The following is a 15,417-nucleotide window of genomic DNA, read 5'->3' on the forward strand; positions in this document are numbered from 1 at the left end:
GTAAGGATGGATTCTGCACGTATTTTTGAAGGTGAATGAAGTTTACTGGTGCAGGGTCTGTCTGGGGGGGCTCCTTGACTCACAGGAGGTTGTTACTTCAAGTTTTATAGGGTCAGATGCCTTCTCATGTTCAGCTCGTAGTAAAACTAACAACAAATCAGAGAATAAGCTATTCTATATATTTCTATAAATTGCCAGAGCTGTGGCAGGGTTTGTATTGATAACGCTTTTTATCTTTTCCCTTTCCTCTCAATTACTGAAAATCTGTTTCCTCACAAAATTTCCAGAGCTTGCTAAGAGCTCTCCCAACACTTCCCCCAAGGTCAGCATGTTCTCTGACCCTGTTGTGTGCTCTTCCCACCCACAAAGCATCCCTGCCTGGTTTGCTGAGCTGGGCTGTGCCCCCCTGGCCCCTCCAGCCCCCAGCCCTCCCCCCCACCCCAGCCCTTCTGCTGGCCTCCTGTCCCCAAAAGCCCCGGGACCCCCACCCAACTGGGGCAAGAGAAGGGCTGCCCATCGCTGGAGAAGGAACTCCAAGGTTGGCCAGAGATGGCGAACCTGGGTCCTGTGTCAGTAATGCTTTAAAAAGTGTTTTTCCCAGGGCGCACCGGCTGAAATGTTGTGTTTGTGGTTTTCAGAGATCCCCTTGGTCTTGTACCTCTTTGCCCTGATTTCTGTCACCTGGCTGTGGGGGGGACTGCACATGGCTTACCGGCACCTCTGGATGTTAGTCTTCTTCATCATCTTCAACAGCCTGCAGGTAAGAGCTGGTGCCTTTTCCTTCGGTCCTCTGGCAGAGCTGGGGGTCATCTCCACCAACACGTTGGGCATTTCAGCTTCGCCAGCTCAACAACATCCAGAAACACATTGTGACACGGTGGAAGTGTTAATTATGTATTCTAGTTATTTCTGAAATTAACATATAGACTGCACGTTAAAGCAAAGGACGCATCATTTTGAAACAATAGCAGTATAATTGCGTAGATTTAATTTCATAGCTAATACACTGGGAAAGAAAGTCACTTGCTTCTGTATGTAGTCTGTTACTGAGATGATTCTAGCAGTAAAACTGAAATATCTGCAGCCTTTGCAAAAACAGAGTATTTAAATTTTCTGTATCTGTTAACTCTAATTAAAAAAAAAAGGTTTTAAAATTATATAACCAGTTTATTATATAGCCAGGTTGGATGGGGCTTTGGGCAACCTGGGCTAGTGGAGGGGGTCCCTGCCCATGGCAGGGGGGTTGGAACTAGATGGGCTGTGAGGTCCCTTCCAACCCAAACCATTCTAGGATTCTGTGATTCTATAATACTGAAATTTTTTTTCATTATTAGAAGTGAGCCTTGAGGCTTAGCTTTTCTCATGCGCTATACATATTGGTAAAGCAATCATCTTTTCATTGAAAAAAATTAAATATACACTATATGTTGATTATTTGTTTTAAAAAATGGAAGTAGCCTTTTGCAGAATTTTACACATGGAAGTGCTTCCACTGGGCTCCATACTGCATGACACTCAATTCAATGCCATACTGTATGTTGTGGAATTGTTTGCAGAATAGACAGTAGTATATCATGGATGGGAAAATGCCTCTCGTCTGAAAAAAGTGAAATGATGAGGAATTAAAAAAACATATATCCAAATCTATGGTGTGCGAGCTCCTCTGCCATTTTTATAACAGAAATGTCTGTCTGTTACCATCTATGATTTACATATATTAAAAATCCTTGTACTTAATCAAATAAAAATTTATTAAAAAGGTATATTTTCACAAAAAACATTATTTTAGATATGAATTCAAAAGGTGGGAGTTTCCTTAAGCAGAAATCTAAACATTTTAAAAATGTACATCTCACACATTTCTTTTTTTTTTAAATTGAGAAAAAAATGTAGCTTATTCTCCTTGCAATACATTTAATTATTCAGTATTTGTGGTCACTTAACTATTCTGTATATATTGGCTTATATTGGCATATATTGACGTATATTAGTTATGTTTTTTTCTGTGAAGTTATGTGAGTTGATTTGCTCTAGCACTTGCCCAAAAGCAAATAGAATTGTCCTTTAGGAAGGCAGCTGAGCTTTTTTTGCAGTCAGGCTGCCACAGCTCTGCAGGACTGGCAGGAGTAACAAAGCACATTCCCTCCCTTTCCTCTCCCCCTGCAAAACCCCCACGGGAGTTTTATCACTACAACTGTAACTGCTGCAGCTTTATAGTGAGACTTAACGCACTGATATAAACTGTAAAAGTGTGGTGACGTGTGTGTATGTACATGTAGATATACATACATATATTTTTATATATCCTTCCTTACTGTCTCTCTAGAAAGAGTTATTACTATAACCCCATCTGGGTTTGTGTCACATAGATCTATCTTAGATACGAATTTTCAAAAAGGGTAATTCATTATAATTGAGATTTTATGGCAGAGGTAAAACAGTGCTGGAGCACTGTAATATGCATGGATATTTACTTTAAAATAAAACTACTTTCTTGCCAGTGCCTATTTAGAGAAGAGGGATATGAGTACTTTATGAAAATTACCATTCTTGGTTAGAGTGTTGACCCTTCTGTCTAGTTGCCAGAAGAGACTTTATATTAGTGTCCTTTATATAACTGGAAATTGTGTTTCATTCAAGTAAAGTTCGAAGCCATAGAATTATTGCTATTTTAATTAATGCTGCCAGTCTCAAGACACCAGTTCATGCAATAGGATCAAGAAATAAAACAGTATGTTGGAATATGAGACCCACAAGGTAGGTGGGGAGTTTATTGCACTACTGGTCCAGTATGATAGCAGGTGATACGGAAAACACAGATATAAAAGCATGCCTAGAATAATGTTTAAGTCATGACTGCTATTAGAGAGGCACCGCTGAATGACTCCAAAGTTAGTATTCTGTTTAGATCCAGCTACAAGTGAGATGGTACGCGCAATATTTGCTTTTCTCAATCTATGTGAAGTTTTTCAGTTGGTTAAATTAAATGCTCTTTATGTAGTTTTGTTTCCATTCATGCACTGTAAAATCTTTGAACTTTAGGAAGTTTTTTTTTTCTTCTTTTATTGGATGTTCTTTGATTGCTGGCTGGTCTCTTATCAGAATTGCTTGTCCAGATAAAAATTAAATCCCAGTAAGACCTGCATAGGTAGTACATAACTCTTGTGCGCTTCTGCTGAATCTTTTTTTTGGGGGTATTATAATGTCAGAAACATTTCTACCATAATTTCGTGCAGCTGAAAGAATACTTATTTCTGTTTTGGTACTCAAGGACCTGACGCAAATAGCTTTCACTTTCAAGAGCTATACTCGTCTGCCGGCTGTATCCTGCAGCAGTGTGGGGGCATGCACAAAGATCAAATCAACTCCATTGGCAGGTGCATTTCTCATCTTTCAGAAGCATGTCCCCAGTTGCATCTCCACCCTCAGTTAGACAGTTGAGAAGCAGATGTTCAGAAACTTTGTTTGAAATCCTTCAGAGGAGCTAGGAAACAAAAAATTAAGAAACCAGATACTAGAAGCTTCACCCTGCGCTGGCTGGCTTGCCTTACGTCGTTATCAGTGCTGCACAACACCGTGCCTGCAGCACAGCCTTCATTTCAAAGCCGTGGCGATGCCAGACTGCCCGCATTGCCCTTCTGCCCATAACTCTTCCTTTAACTCTCTACCAACACGAGCAACTGCTTCACCAATAGATACCGTCTCTTTTCTATTCGATCAATTCGTTTGGCTTCTTGCCGTAACGATATATTAGAATATCTAGGGAATAACTGTAGATGTCAACTGGCCTGCGGGAGATACTGCAGCACCTCTATCCAGATTACATCAATATTGATCTTCCACATCAAAAGGAGAAATCTGTTATTTTTGTTATTCCTAGCCCTAGAGAATCTGTAAAACCTCAAATATGAAATAAACGTTCCTTTAGTGAAAGGAGATGCAGAAATTTCAAATGTATAATCTCTTCCTGGTTAATATTTTAAATTAAAACCTGCAGGTCTGGGGTTCCAACTCAAACAGTAGTAAATAAAATCTTTTCCTTACAGCTATGAGGAGCTCAAGAACTTCACATTTCATGTGTTAACAACATTTTTTATCCTTTGCTGGAGTTTTCAGACATAAAAAGTAATAGGACAGTATCCACTACCTTTTATTATTAGATATTGGAAATTACTTTTTAAAGTATAAAGTTACCAAATATTTAAAAGGAAAAGATACCTTTTTAGTGTTGGGTACCCTGAGAACAGTAAAAAAATAGAGTAGATCTTTCACAGCACTACAGCTTTTATATTTGGGGTTTTTTGTTTTGTTTTAATACGTGATTGTCTTCAGTGCTTTGTAAATCTCTGCAATAAAACAAGTTTAGAAAACATTTCCTGGAACACCCCCACATTTTAAATAACCGCCCCACATATATTGTTCTCCTGTTTTAAAGTTACTATTTATCTAATCAGGAAACAGAAAAACTGACATGTGATTCAGGTGACAAGACGTGCAGCATGAAATGAAAAACAGGGCAGGAACAAGGTGAAGAGTCTGTAAATTGCCTTAATCTGTGCTTTTCATCAAATAAGCAGATACACCAAATTGTCTTAATTAGAGAAAATGTCAGTATGCAATCTGTTTGTTTAGAAGAAAATTATGTATTCTAAATACTGAATACTGAATAAACGAAGGTTTTGCTGTAAGGAGGTATAACTTCATAAAGGTTTTGCAGACCACAGTCCCACCAGCAAGGGGCTGGTTGCAGGGGCACACCTGAGAGGTCCTCCTGACCTGCAGGCTCTGCAGAGCCACGTTCATCCACCACATGGACAGCCGTCTCCCATGTCCTTTGAAGCTTTAATCTCAGCCCAGCTATTTGGGACTGGGAGAGGAGAATAAGGTCTTAAAAGAGGGTAACACATTTTAATAATAATTTTGAGAGGAACTATCTGTCTTTTAGTGCATGCTGTTGGCATCTCATTCCTATGCGTTATGTCTTTATCAGCTTTAAGAATTGAAAATGATTAATGAACGAGGCCAGTTTTCTGCAACAGGTTATTTTACCATTTATTGATGGGCATTTCTGTTATACAGTGTGCCCTGTTTCAGTTGGAAGGCCACTCAATGTTCGTTAAGAGCTTTTCCCCAACAGGAATGAGAACATGCAATAGTTCACAAGAAACAGAGACCTACTTCCCTGATGCTCAGGAGCTACAGACCATCTAACGAAGCAGAACGTGACCCATTAAATGTGTTGGATATTCAAATGGATTCAGCTCGGGAGATTGGAAGGACACTGCCTGTTATCCAATTTAATTACTTAGCCTCATGACATAAATGTCCTAGGAAAGGCACTTGATGGAAAAATCATTTACTAAGGACAAATTTTTTTCCGAGCACTTCCTGCAGGAAACAGTTCCCATCAGAAATGAGTTTATAGTGTGAGCTATTGTAGTGTGTGGGGAGGAAAGCTAGTCCTTTCCGTGTAACTTCATGAATAAACATTCAAAGTGCTGTATCGGGGGACAAAAGTGGATTTACAAAATAAAAAATAAATTTAGAAAAGCATGAAAGGAATAGGATAAGAAGCAATTTTAGGATATCTGATGTTTTGGTTCCTCAGCAGTATGCCTCTGATTATCCTACCCAGGCAGCATCTGTGTTGCTCTCATGTGAAACACCTCGGCTCCTCATCTTTTCACTTGCAAAACAGGAACATTTGCCTCTTTTCTTAACATATGATTGCATTCGTGGATTTATTCACAAGGTATTTGTTGGGGTCAGGAGTGAAGGATAAGCTGCTGTCTTACGTGCTTCTCTCTAAAGGTTAGGATTTCACAAGCTGTTTTGCATACACTATATTGTATAAATGATTGCCATGTTTTTCATGCGATTAGGGGGGTGTTTCTGGTTTGTATAGCTAACGTCATCAGCGGCGTATTTGCCATTCGATGGATCCAAAGGTCAGGGCTGTGGGCGGATCTCTTCCCATTGTTTGCAGAGGGGTTGGGTTGAGGCTTCAGACCCATTCTCAGGCTCTTCCCTGCAGCTGACTTTTTCGCTATAATCTCAATAATTCTTTGGCTATATTTTCAGCAAGCTGTGCTGCACACCCCAACCCTGTATCTTATAATTTAGGGTGTATCTGCACTGCAAACTACAAGGTATTAGATATCCCATAGCTACCCCGTCATCATTTCCTGTTCCTTGTGCTGAGCCCCACCACGTCCTTGCCCCAGCAATAAATTAACTTTCTTAATAAGTAATTTTAAATCAAAACCTTACTCTTGTGAAATACTGAGATGTTATCCATCAACAATATAAACCCTCAATTTCACCAATTTTAAACCGGGAGAAAAGTAAATCAAAACAGGGAGGTATCCCACTATTAACCACAGTATTCAAAAAGATCTGGTGTGGTTGTTTTGGCTGATGCACATAAGGGTAAAATGTCTTTGCCTGTTCTGTGTTTGAGCACACCAGGACGACTCACGCCCACATAACGACCAACAGTGTTACATGCAAGATACATCTTTCCAAGAAACACAGGAAAAATCTGGAAGTAAGAGTTGACTGCTGTTTTTCCAAACTGGTCAAAATGGCCAACTTGCCTAATACGACAGTTTTTAAAAGTCAGCTTGTTTGTAGTGTATTACAATAAGAGAAGATTCAGAGATTCAGGTACAATGTTTGAAAAGCCCACAGTACCTCTAACAAGAAATATGGACATACAGAAAATGAGTGAATAGGTGCACACCCAAACTTGTCATTGGCTGGAGTAGACACGACTCACCAAACTCCATTAATTAAAATAGCAGCGGCAAACCAGAATGGGAGCAAGGACCAGCTCAAGGAGCAAAGGAGAGAAAATATCAAAGAAAGCTAGTAGATATGGTGGCAAAAAATAAACCCATTGTAATGAGGAATACCCTGTTTATGGAACAACAGAAAATAAATGTGGCAAGAGAAATCAATATGTGCCACACTTTTAGAAGCAAAAACAAAGTAAAAATTAAACCATATTGCAAAAGCAAGAAGAAACAAAGATCTACAGTTTTATAAGTGCATTATATTAGTGCAGTAAAGAAAATAAACAAAAGTATAATGTTTATAAAGCTCATGCCAGATCCAATTGCAAATGAAAGAGATTATTTTTTTTCCCTAGAACATGCTGTTTAACTGTGCGACATAGGGGACACTGAGAAGGCCACCGCTATAAATAGGTTCACTTCCTGTTTCTTATGGCATCTTCCTAAAGCGTCTCGTCTCCTCCTGATGAGTCAGAGATGGACTAGATGGGCCCATACAGCAGTTTCGATGATCTAAGCCACACAAAAACAAACAAAATGAAGTCCTAGACAGACATGATGATGTGAGTAAATATGGTGGCCTGCAAAAGGCTGCCTAAATATTTTGCAAAAAAATGATTCTGCACTGCAGATAAGCCCAACAAGAGATAATTAAGTCATCACTGTATTGCCAGGATAAGGTGAACTACAATCAGAGTATCAAGAAAAGCACATAAGCTTGTTCAAGTAGAAATAGTACAAGCAATACCAAACCCTCTTCTGTCAGCTGAATGTATAAACCAAACACAATTAAACGCAGCTCAATGAATTTGTACACTACCCCAGAAACAAAATAACATGCACATCCAAAGCAGGCATTGCATTTTGACATCTGTGCAATAAAGTAGATTCTTAGGCTGTGTCTGGGGGCTTGGATTCTCTTCCAGACATACTATACCTGGAAGGAAAGAAAATATTATGCTCAGTACAGTTCACTTGTTTAATAACAAAGGAGTAGAAAAAGAAGTTATTTTTGTTAAAGTAAAAAAACCCTGCGAAAGTTTGTTCAGTATGTACATTTATTTTTAAAAAGGTAAAAAGAGCTAATGTAAAGCAAATAAAGAAAGCTTGTCACTTTTTGAGACTTCACACTTTTTGACATCATCAGCTAAACTTCTGGGATGTAATCCTGATGGGGCAATAGCATTGGTATGCTTTATACCAGCCATGCAAACTTACAAAGCCATCTGAGTGACTTGATTATTCAGTGAATCAAGACAATTCAGTATTCAATTTGATATCCCTTTCTCTACGTGTATTACTTCCTTCTTAAAGAAGAATTCTCTGTGTTCCTAGTTACCACCCTAAACATACTCTCATACATGATTACTGTAATGATTTATGAAATTATGGTAAAATATTCCCTTTACCTATTCACTTCCTTACATAATGGACCCAAAATCAGTCTATAGCTAAAGACAAAACAAATAAAAAAGTGTGCAATGTCAGTTAAACAAAGGAAGCATTGTTAGGATGGAACTAAATAGCTCCTGAAAATATGTGGGAGAAATTGATGTCAGAAGAAAGTAGCTTGAGACAAGAGCTGTGTTTGTGATGATGAAAGTATACAGAATAATGTATAATAAATTTGCAAAAAACATAGAGTGAAAGAATGTACTGAAGTGGGCTTTGATTTACTGGATTTTCAACCAACTGTTAATCAAAAACATTTAGAGAGTATTTCAATCAGTTGCCCACTTAAAATACAAAAACATGATTATAGTGTATTTTTAAAAAAACAAATATTAGTTATTAACAATATAGTTATTAAATAATACAGTTATTAACAAATATAGTTATTAAATAACATTTTAGGTCTTCCAGCATCTATCAAGCTTCTTCAGCCATTCTTGAAGAAATTTACATTAAAAATATAATTCTGGAAAAATCTCTAAACACTCAAAATAATTTTTTGAGGTAGAAGATGACAAAGCAGTTGTAACTATTCCTGTTGGAAGGCATTGGTAATAGCAAGAATTATGTAGTTCACAACAAGTAGGAGATGTAACTATAACATGTATTGCTGCAATCGGTGGAAGTATATCCACTGAAAAAGACTTGGGATCCGGTGTGTTCTTTTACTCTTCCACCTCTGTGGATAAGAGTTGACTTTTCTTACTGTGGAAGATGAAATAGCAACCAGTTTGATTTGGTATCTGTAAGAAATCACCCATCTTTTAATTTTACATTGCTGCCGGTCTCTTTGTGTCACCATAAATAGCATTTTTTTTTCAATAACTCAGCTAAAAGAAATATCTCAGTATAATCATAGTGTAGGATCAATCTGTATTTTGCCTTTAAATCCAGACTTCTAAATTCTGTACTATTATTTTAGGACCATTAATCGATGGTCATAGAATTCAGAAGTTGAGAGTGTGGCTCCTAAGTCTTGAAAATAATGAGTTTCTTTATAATTGACTGAAGTACTTAATGTCTTTTTTTTAATACCCCACTGGCTTTCACAGGCAAAGCCTGCTGCGTGCACTGGCAGGATTTCAGAAGGAGAGAGGCAGCAAACAGCATGGGAGCAACAGACCACATAGAGAAGCTGTACTGCCCACATCCATAGGGCTGGAAGGCGTTCATCCAAAAGTGCTGAAAGACCTGGCCATGTAGTTTTGAAAGATTATGGTGACTGAGGATAAGTGTGATGGCAAGGAGAAGGATAACATTACTCTCAAATTTTAGAAAGGCAGAGTATAACTTTAGGAAAAGTGTGGCTGACAGTAACTAGGGGAAGTGGAACTCCTCTTGGAAATTAGGCAAAGCATATGCCAGGCTGCAAAGGGAGGAAATTGACCAACAGACTGAGTTATCATGCCTGTCTACTCAGAGCTAGTGAAGCCACACATGGAATACTCCATCCAGTTTTGGAGTCTCCATTTCATGAAGCGTGTGGAGAAACTGGTGAGGGTCCAAGGGAGGGCTACCACGGTGGTTGGAGGCCTGGAGCACATGTCCTGTGAAGAGTGGCTGAAGGAGCTAGGTCTGTAATAGCAGCAAGCAAATATTCAAAAGGTAGTTAAAAAGATGATGATGTCATTCTCTTACCCTCCACTCTCTTGATAGTGCCAGGTAATAACAGCAAGGGCACGTGGCCACAAAACTGTGGCATGGGAGGTTCAGATTGGGCATTAGGAAAAATAATTCACTAGGAGGAAGCACAGAACTGTTGCCCAGAGAGGTGTGGGATCTCCACTGTTGTAGGGGTTTAACGTTCAGCTGGACAAAGCCATACTGACCTGATCAGTGGACTGACCCTCTGAGCGGACTGAATGACCTTCAGAGGTCCCATCCAGGCAGTTTACTGGGGTTCTGTGATCTGACGTGTGGGAAGCTCTATTCGCAACCCATTCATTGTGACAGATAGACAAACACCACCAGCCGCATGGCACTAAGGTCATGATGTTTTAGGAAAGCATCAAATATTACAGAGCCAGTGATAAAACCCAAAGACCTGGAAATTACATAGACAGGAAAGTTCAGGTAACATATTACCCATCTTTAGGAATGACTTTGAAGCAGTGGATTCAGTTTCCCATGTTTTGGCATTCTGGAGTGGTCTCTATGCATACATGTTTTCACTCTGAACATCATTATCTTATGAAGGCTGAACGTTTCTGTGAGATAAATGCAAGTGAAGTTTCCATAGCCTCTAGGAAAGGAATCATCCCCTTTTCCTCCACCCACACATTTCCTGCACAAGAACCCTCTCTATTGTACAAGCCTGATGTTTCACTAGTATGAGAAGGATGTTTATTCCTTTTCTTCATAATAAATACAGGTGAGGGCTTGTTTGGGGGTCTGTGAAAAATCTTGTGTTTAAAAAAAAAAAAATCATTCTCTTATTTTATATACAGCTTCAGTGGCCTCCAAGCAACTACTGCAGAAAGAGGGAATGACAATACTGCTTTTCTTTCTCATACTTTCATTTTAACTCAACATATTCATGATATGCAATTTTAGCTGAAATCATGATAAGCTGATATTTCATTCTGAAATAACACTGAAATAACAGGAATTCAGTAAAGACTTACTTCAGTAACTTTTTTTTGAAGTACAATATGCAATGTAAAGTTCCTCTCTGTTCATATTTTATTTTATCCTTGACATATAGTACATTTTAAACAGGTGTCACTGTTGGAAATTGTTTAGATTTTTGGAATGTCATCCAGCTGATGAGTGTTGAAGGAATATGAGTTAAAGGACCACCACCCAGCCTTAATTTATAGGACAACTTGTTGAACTGGTAAGAGAAAGAGAACAGGAAGGGGTATGATAAATGGGTACAAGACTTGGAAAAAGAAGATCCAATCATTTAAGCATATGGTTCTTATAGAATAATGCATGAAGGAACTTCTCTCATGTAGGTAAAAAGGTTATTGCATACAGCAACCAGTGTGAGTTACCTAGGAGTTCCAAACTTTAAAAAAATAGACCACTTAGTAAGTTTTCTGACCTAGTGAAATTCTCCTGTATTGTGAGCAAGACAAGAGTTAAAATCATCTTGAAACCATTCTTGAGACCAATCCTTAGCAGCTTTTTCTAGTACTACTTTAAAAAAAAAAAAATTCTTGTATTAATCTACATGCACATAAACTGCAAATGCTTGTTTTCCAATGAGGACAGAGCAGTTCTTTATGTACAGTTGATAATGATTTTGCCAGCCTAGGAAATAAGAAATTAGAAGTTGTCCAAACTCGAACAGAGTTAGCCTAAGAGGAACTGTTCAATGGATTCTTTTTAGACATGCTTTTTTCTAAAGAAGTGTTGTTGTGGGCTCTAACAGGTCATAGTAGGAAAAAGGGGAGGTAATTTGCCAAAATAAACAATGACTTTTTAAAACAGTGACATGATATGAAAATATATTTTGCTTTTTACTCAAAAGTGGTTTGGAATGGAGTAAATAAAGAATCCTTGAAATAAAGCTGGGAGACATCTAGACATCAGCAAAACCTTTTTGTGCCACAGCATAGGTTCAGTTATATCTTATATACTAAATATATTTTGACTTTGACAACTAGAAGCTTGTTGGTTAGACATCAGTTTTGCAATTAAAGATCAGATACTTAAAAGTAAGGTAAAATCTAGCTTGGATGTAGTGAAGTTAGTCATACTAGTCCAAGCCATTATCTGCTAATCCAGACAAAGGAAACGCCGCAAATCTGTTCAGCTTTTAGGGAGATATTTGGTACAGTGCCACAACAAAATTGGAGGAGTAAGAGTAAAGGGAAAAATACAGTAAAAATAAAATGGGGGGGGGGGGGCGGGAATAGTAATATCGCATCTGGATACTAATCTTCACTTGCATTTTCATTACGACCATTGCAGAAAAAATGCTAATATAGCTTTTTGATTACACAAATCTAGGGGTTATTGGTGATTCAGAAGACTAATGTTTCCTACACAATGAAATGGGTGATTTTTAGTCTGTGGAATGACTTAATAGCAATTATATGAGAGCTGACAACACTAAGTGCAGAATTATGCACTAAGATACTAATAGTGAAAGAATTTCTTCTGTAAGTTGATAAGTTAAATATAACTGAGAAGGGTAAACCAAGATGGGTGTATTGCTTTTTCTCAGGACAAATGCAAATCACCAGTATGATATAGGCTTGAAAGAAGCAAATGAGGTGCTAATTTTGTACCCAACAGCCATATGAATGCCATTGTAAAAGTACTGGTGATGCATTATTTGGGATCCTGTGGACATTTCTGAGTGCGTTGGTCCAAGAGATGAATTCTGTATGTGGTAGGAGTAGAAAAAAAGGATTAGTGGTGGTCAGGGATTTGAAAATCTTATTTCAGAAGCCTGAGTGTAGTTCACATGTCAGCAATCATCTATTGTCTGTGTGCATACTGGCCTTGATCCTGCAGCTGTATAATCACACTGTTGCACACAAAATAATATATCCTCTGTCTCAGCAGCCTTTTTTTTAGCGACTTCAGTCCTTTTTCAGAGTTGGCCCTAACTCAGAACAATTTTGGGGTTCCAACACCTTGGTTCTGCTCAGGAGGCAAGAAGTGTCAGAGCATAAAGAAGGCATTGAGCATCATGTTCAAAGTTAAATTCACTTTGACTAGATCTGCTAACACATCTGTGACTAGTATGGGCAAACAGGTAAATATCTAACCTTCCCAGAAACACTGACTGTGGCTGTGATCTCATACCACCAAATTCTTTGAGATTTTCAGCATTTCCTTCTCTTAACAAAGGGACCATGAATTTAAGGAACGCGTTAACTGTACTGTTTTGCATTCATTCCAAAGTCAGTTTCTTTGAAATTTTTCAAGTGTAATGTTGCCAATGTCTTCTTTTCGTACTGAATTTTTTACGATGGATTTTTTTCTTCAAAGGAGAACTTGTCAACAGTTAAATGTGAGCTCTGAGTATGACCACTTCATAGCAACTCTCTCAGGAAGCCTTCTGATGCTTGCTAGGACTGCAAATCATTTGTGTCTGGAAAGAGTTGAGCAACTGTGAAGCTGGAGCTAACCACAGTTGGATGAAAATTGCTAAATTATGTTTTCTTTATTTTGAGCAAAATGTCAAGTGTTGCTCTTTTGCCTTGACAAAGGTCAATTGGATTAAAAAAAGCACCAAATCAACTCGTACTGTCAGCCGATTATTTGTTTAAATCTTCAGATGTGTTGTTTTGCTGTTACAACAGAGTCATGGAAAGTTTTAGTGGCAAAGTTATATTAGATCCTCAATTGCAAAACTGGGAACCACACTGATATTCTTTCTTTGTTCTTTGTATGTCTTCTTAAAGGAGGGCGAGTAGAAGACTTTGTTTTGAGAGGAGTATCATCTTATTTTCTCTGTGTATCTGTGAGCGTGTGTAAATAAAATACACGATCTACTGGAGACTTCCTAATACTTTGATTGTGCTTCAGAAAATGTGTAACAGGGAAGCAGGCTGAAAATTATAAGGACTTATCCTAAAATATGCTCAGATACTCTGCATAGTGAGTAGAGGATTTTGAAAGTTCGGTATTTCTTGTGCCCCAGCACCCTCTAGGATTAATCTTTTGAGTTCCAGGAAAGAAAAAAATTGGCATTTTAATAGGCAGAGTGATTCCTTTCTGAGTGGAGTGGAGCCAGCAGCTGTTGCAGGACCTTTTTCTCATTCCTGACTTCTGAAAGATGGCAGGAAAACAGTGATTCTTACCTACTGCTTTCCTGAAAAGCTTTGTTATTTTCACACTAACTTTTGTGTAACCACCTATTATTAGTCAAACAGGCCCACCTATGTGACAGCAATTTTTACTTCATAAAAGGAGTATGTGCTTATAGGTCTGTTCTCAATTCTGTAATTTCATTTTCTTCAGTGAACAGAAAAGGTTTAGTCACACTCGCCACTTCTCGGCACCTAAATTAGTACACTGGTTTTCAAAGGCTTTTGTGCAGTCAGTAAAGAGAGAAATGTGATTCCAGAGGATGCTTCACCAGACAGATGTGAGGGTCCTGCTTTCTCATTACTGTCAGATAGTATAACATTTCAGTATTTAGGTTCTTTATACTGTAATGTTTTATCAAATAGAAATGTCTTTGTGTTCCAAAAAAGCCAACAAAAACCAACCCACAAAAAAGTGAAAGTAATTAATAGAAACTGTTTACTTTCAGGTTGCCCTTTAATGATAGAGAGTGCTTTGTCCTTTGTTTATTACAGTATTTCTTTTCGTGATGAACATCTGCTAAAGCCATGAGAAATAAACTCAGATTAGGACCACCTGCTTTAGCTGGGTATCTATATAATTGCCTGCCAGTAAATGCTAATGTCTAGCAATTATTTAGACTGAGAAACTATGGTTATTTATTAACTGTAGTGCTCCCAACTTCATGAATGTGCCAGACTTTTATTGTGTTGAATACTGTACAGTCTTGTACAAAAAATGTCCTGTGCCCTAATGTGTCTATAAACTCAGATGTGAGACAAGAAATGGACGCCCAGGATGTGCAGTACAAGCAGGCAATTAGACAACAGGCCAGCATCATAGGCAGGAAACAAGATTTTTTTAGCCAGAGACCTAAGAGGAGGTCATCAAGAAGGTAAGCAGGTTGGATATTCAACTATTTGTCCATAAAAATCGCAATTGGCAGTGCATTGTGCTGTTCAAATTGCTGCATGGTATGAGAATGGGAATAAGTCAAAATAAACCTCGAGTACACTAGGTACCTTTGAGCTGAGTCAGGGAGGAGTTAAGAATGTTTCCGTGCTCTAAAACCACACTAAGGACCATCACTGTGGAGCATTCTGCAGCAAGCAACGAAGCTTCTTCCCTTCTTCCCATGGCAGGAACCCGGTCCCATCCTTGAAACTCTGCTGAGATTTAGTCCCAAAGACAACCCTGTCCTCACACACCTGCCTCTGTATCCCCTTCTGCATGGGTTTAAAAAGAGTAATATCTAGACGTTGCATACATTGAGAACAGAAAGCCTGCTAGCACCCATTCCAACGTTTCTTTGCCTATCTCAGGCCCTTTTTTCATTTTTTTCCCTAAGAAATAGGTAATCTCAGAAGGAGAAACATACCGTTTGTATCCACATTTACACAGGGGCTTTGCTTGGCAGATAAGC

The 15,417-nt window shown here is 38.4% G+C and overlaps 1 protein-coding gene across 1 annotated transcript in view; it reads left to right on the forward strand.

Moving 5' to 3' along the window:
* Window positions 1-15,417, forward strand: part of ADGRV1 (adhesion G protein-coupled receptor V1) — a 270,084-nt gene that overhangs the window by 227,982 nt on the left and 26,685 nt on the right. Inside the window, exon 88 of the mRNA XM_054810881.1 lies at window positions 639-760. Within this exon, the coding sequence (XP_054666856.1) occupies window positions 639-760 (122 nt within the window). The remainder of the gene's footprint in view (window positions 1-638; window positions 761-15,417) is intronic.

The sequence above is a fragment of the Grus americana genome, chromosome Z (assembly GCF_028858705.1).
Source record: "Grus americana isolate bGruAme1 chromosome Z, bGruAme1.mat, whole genome shotgun sequence".
NCBI classification, from domain to species: domain Eukaryota; kingdom Metazoa; phylum Chordata; class Aves; order Gruiformes; family Gruidae; genus Grus; species Grus americana.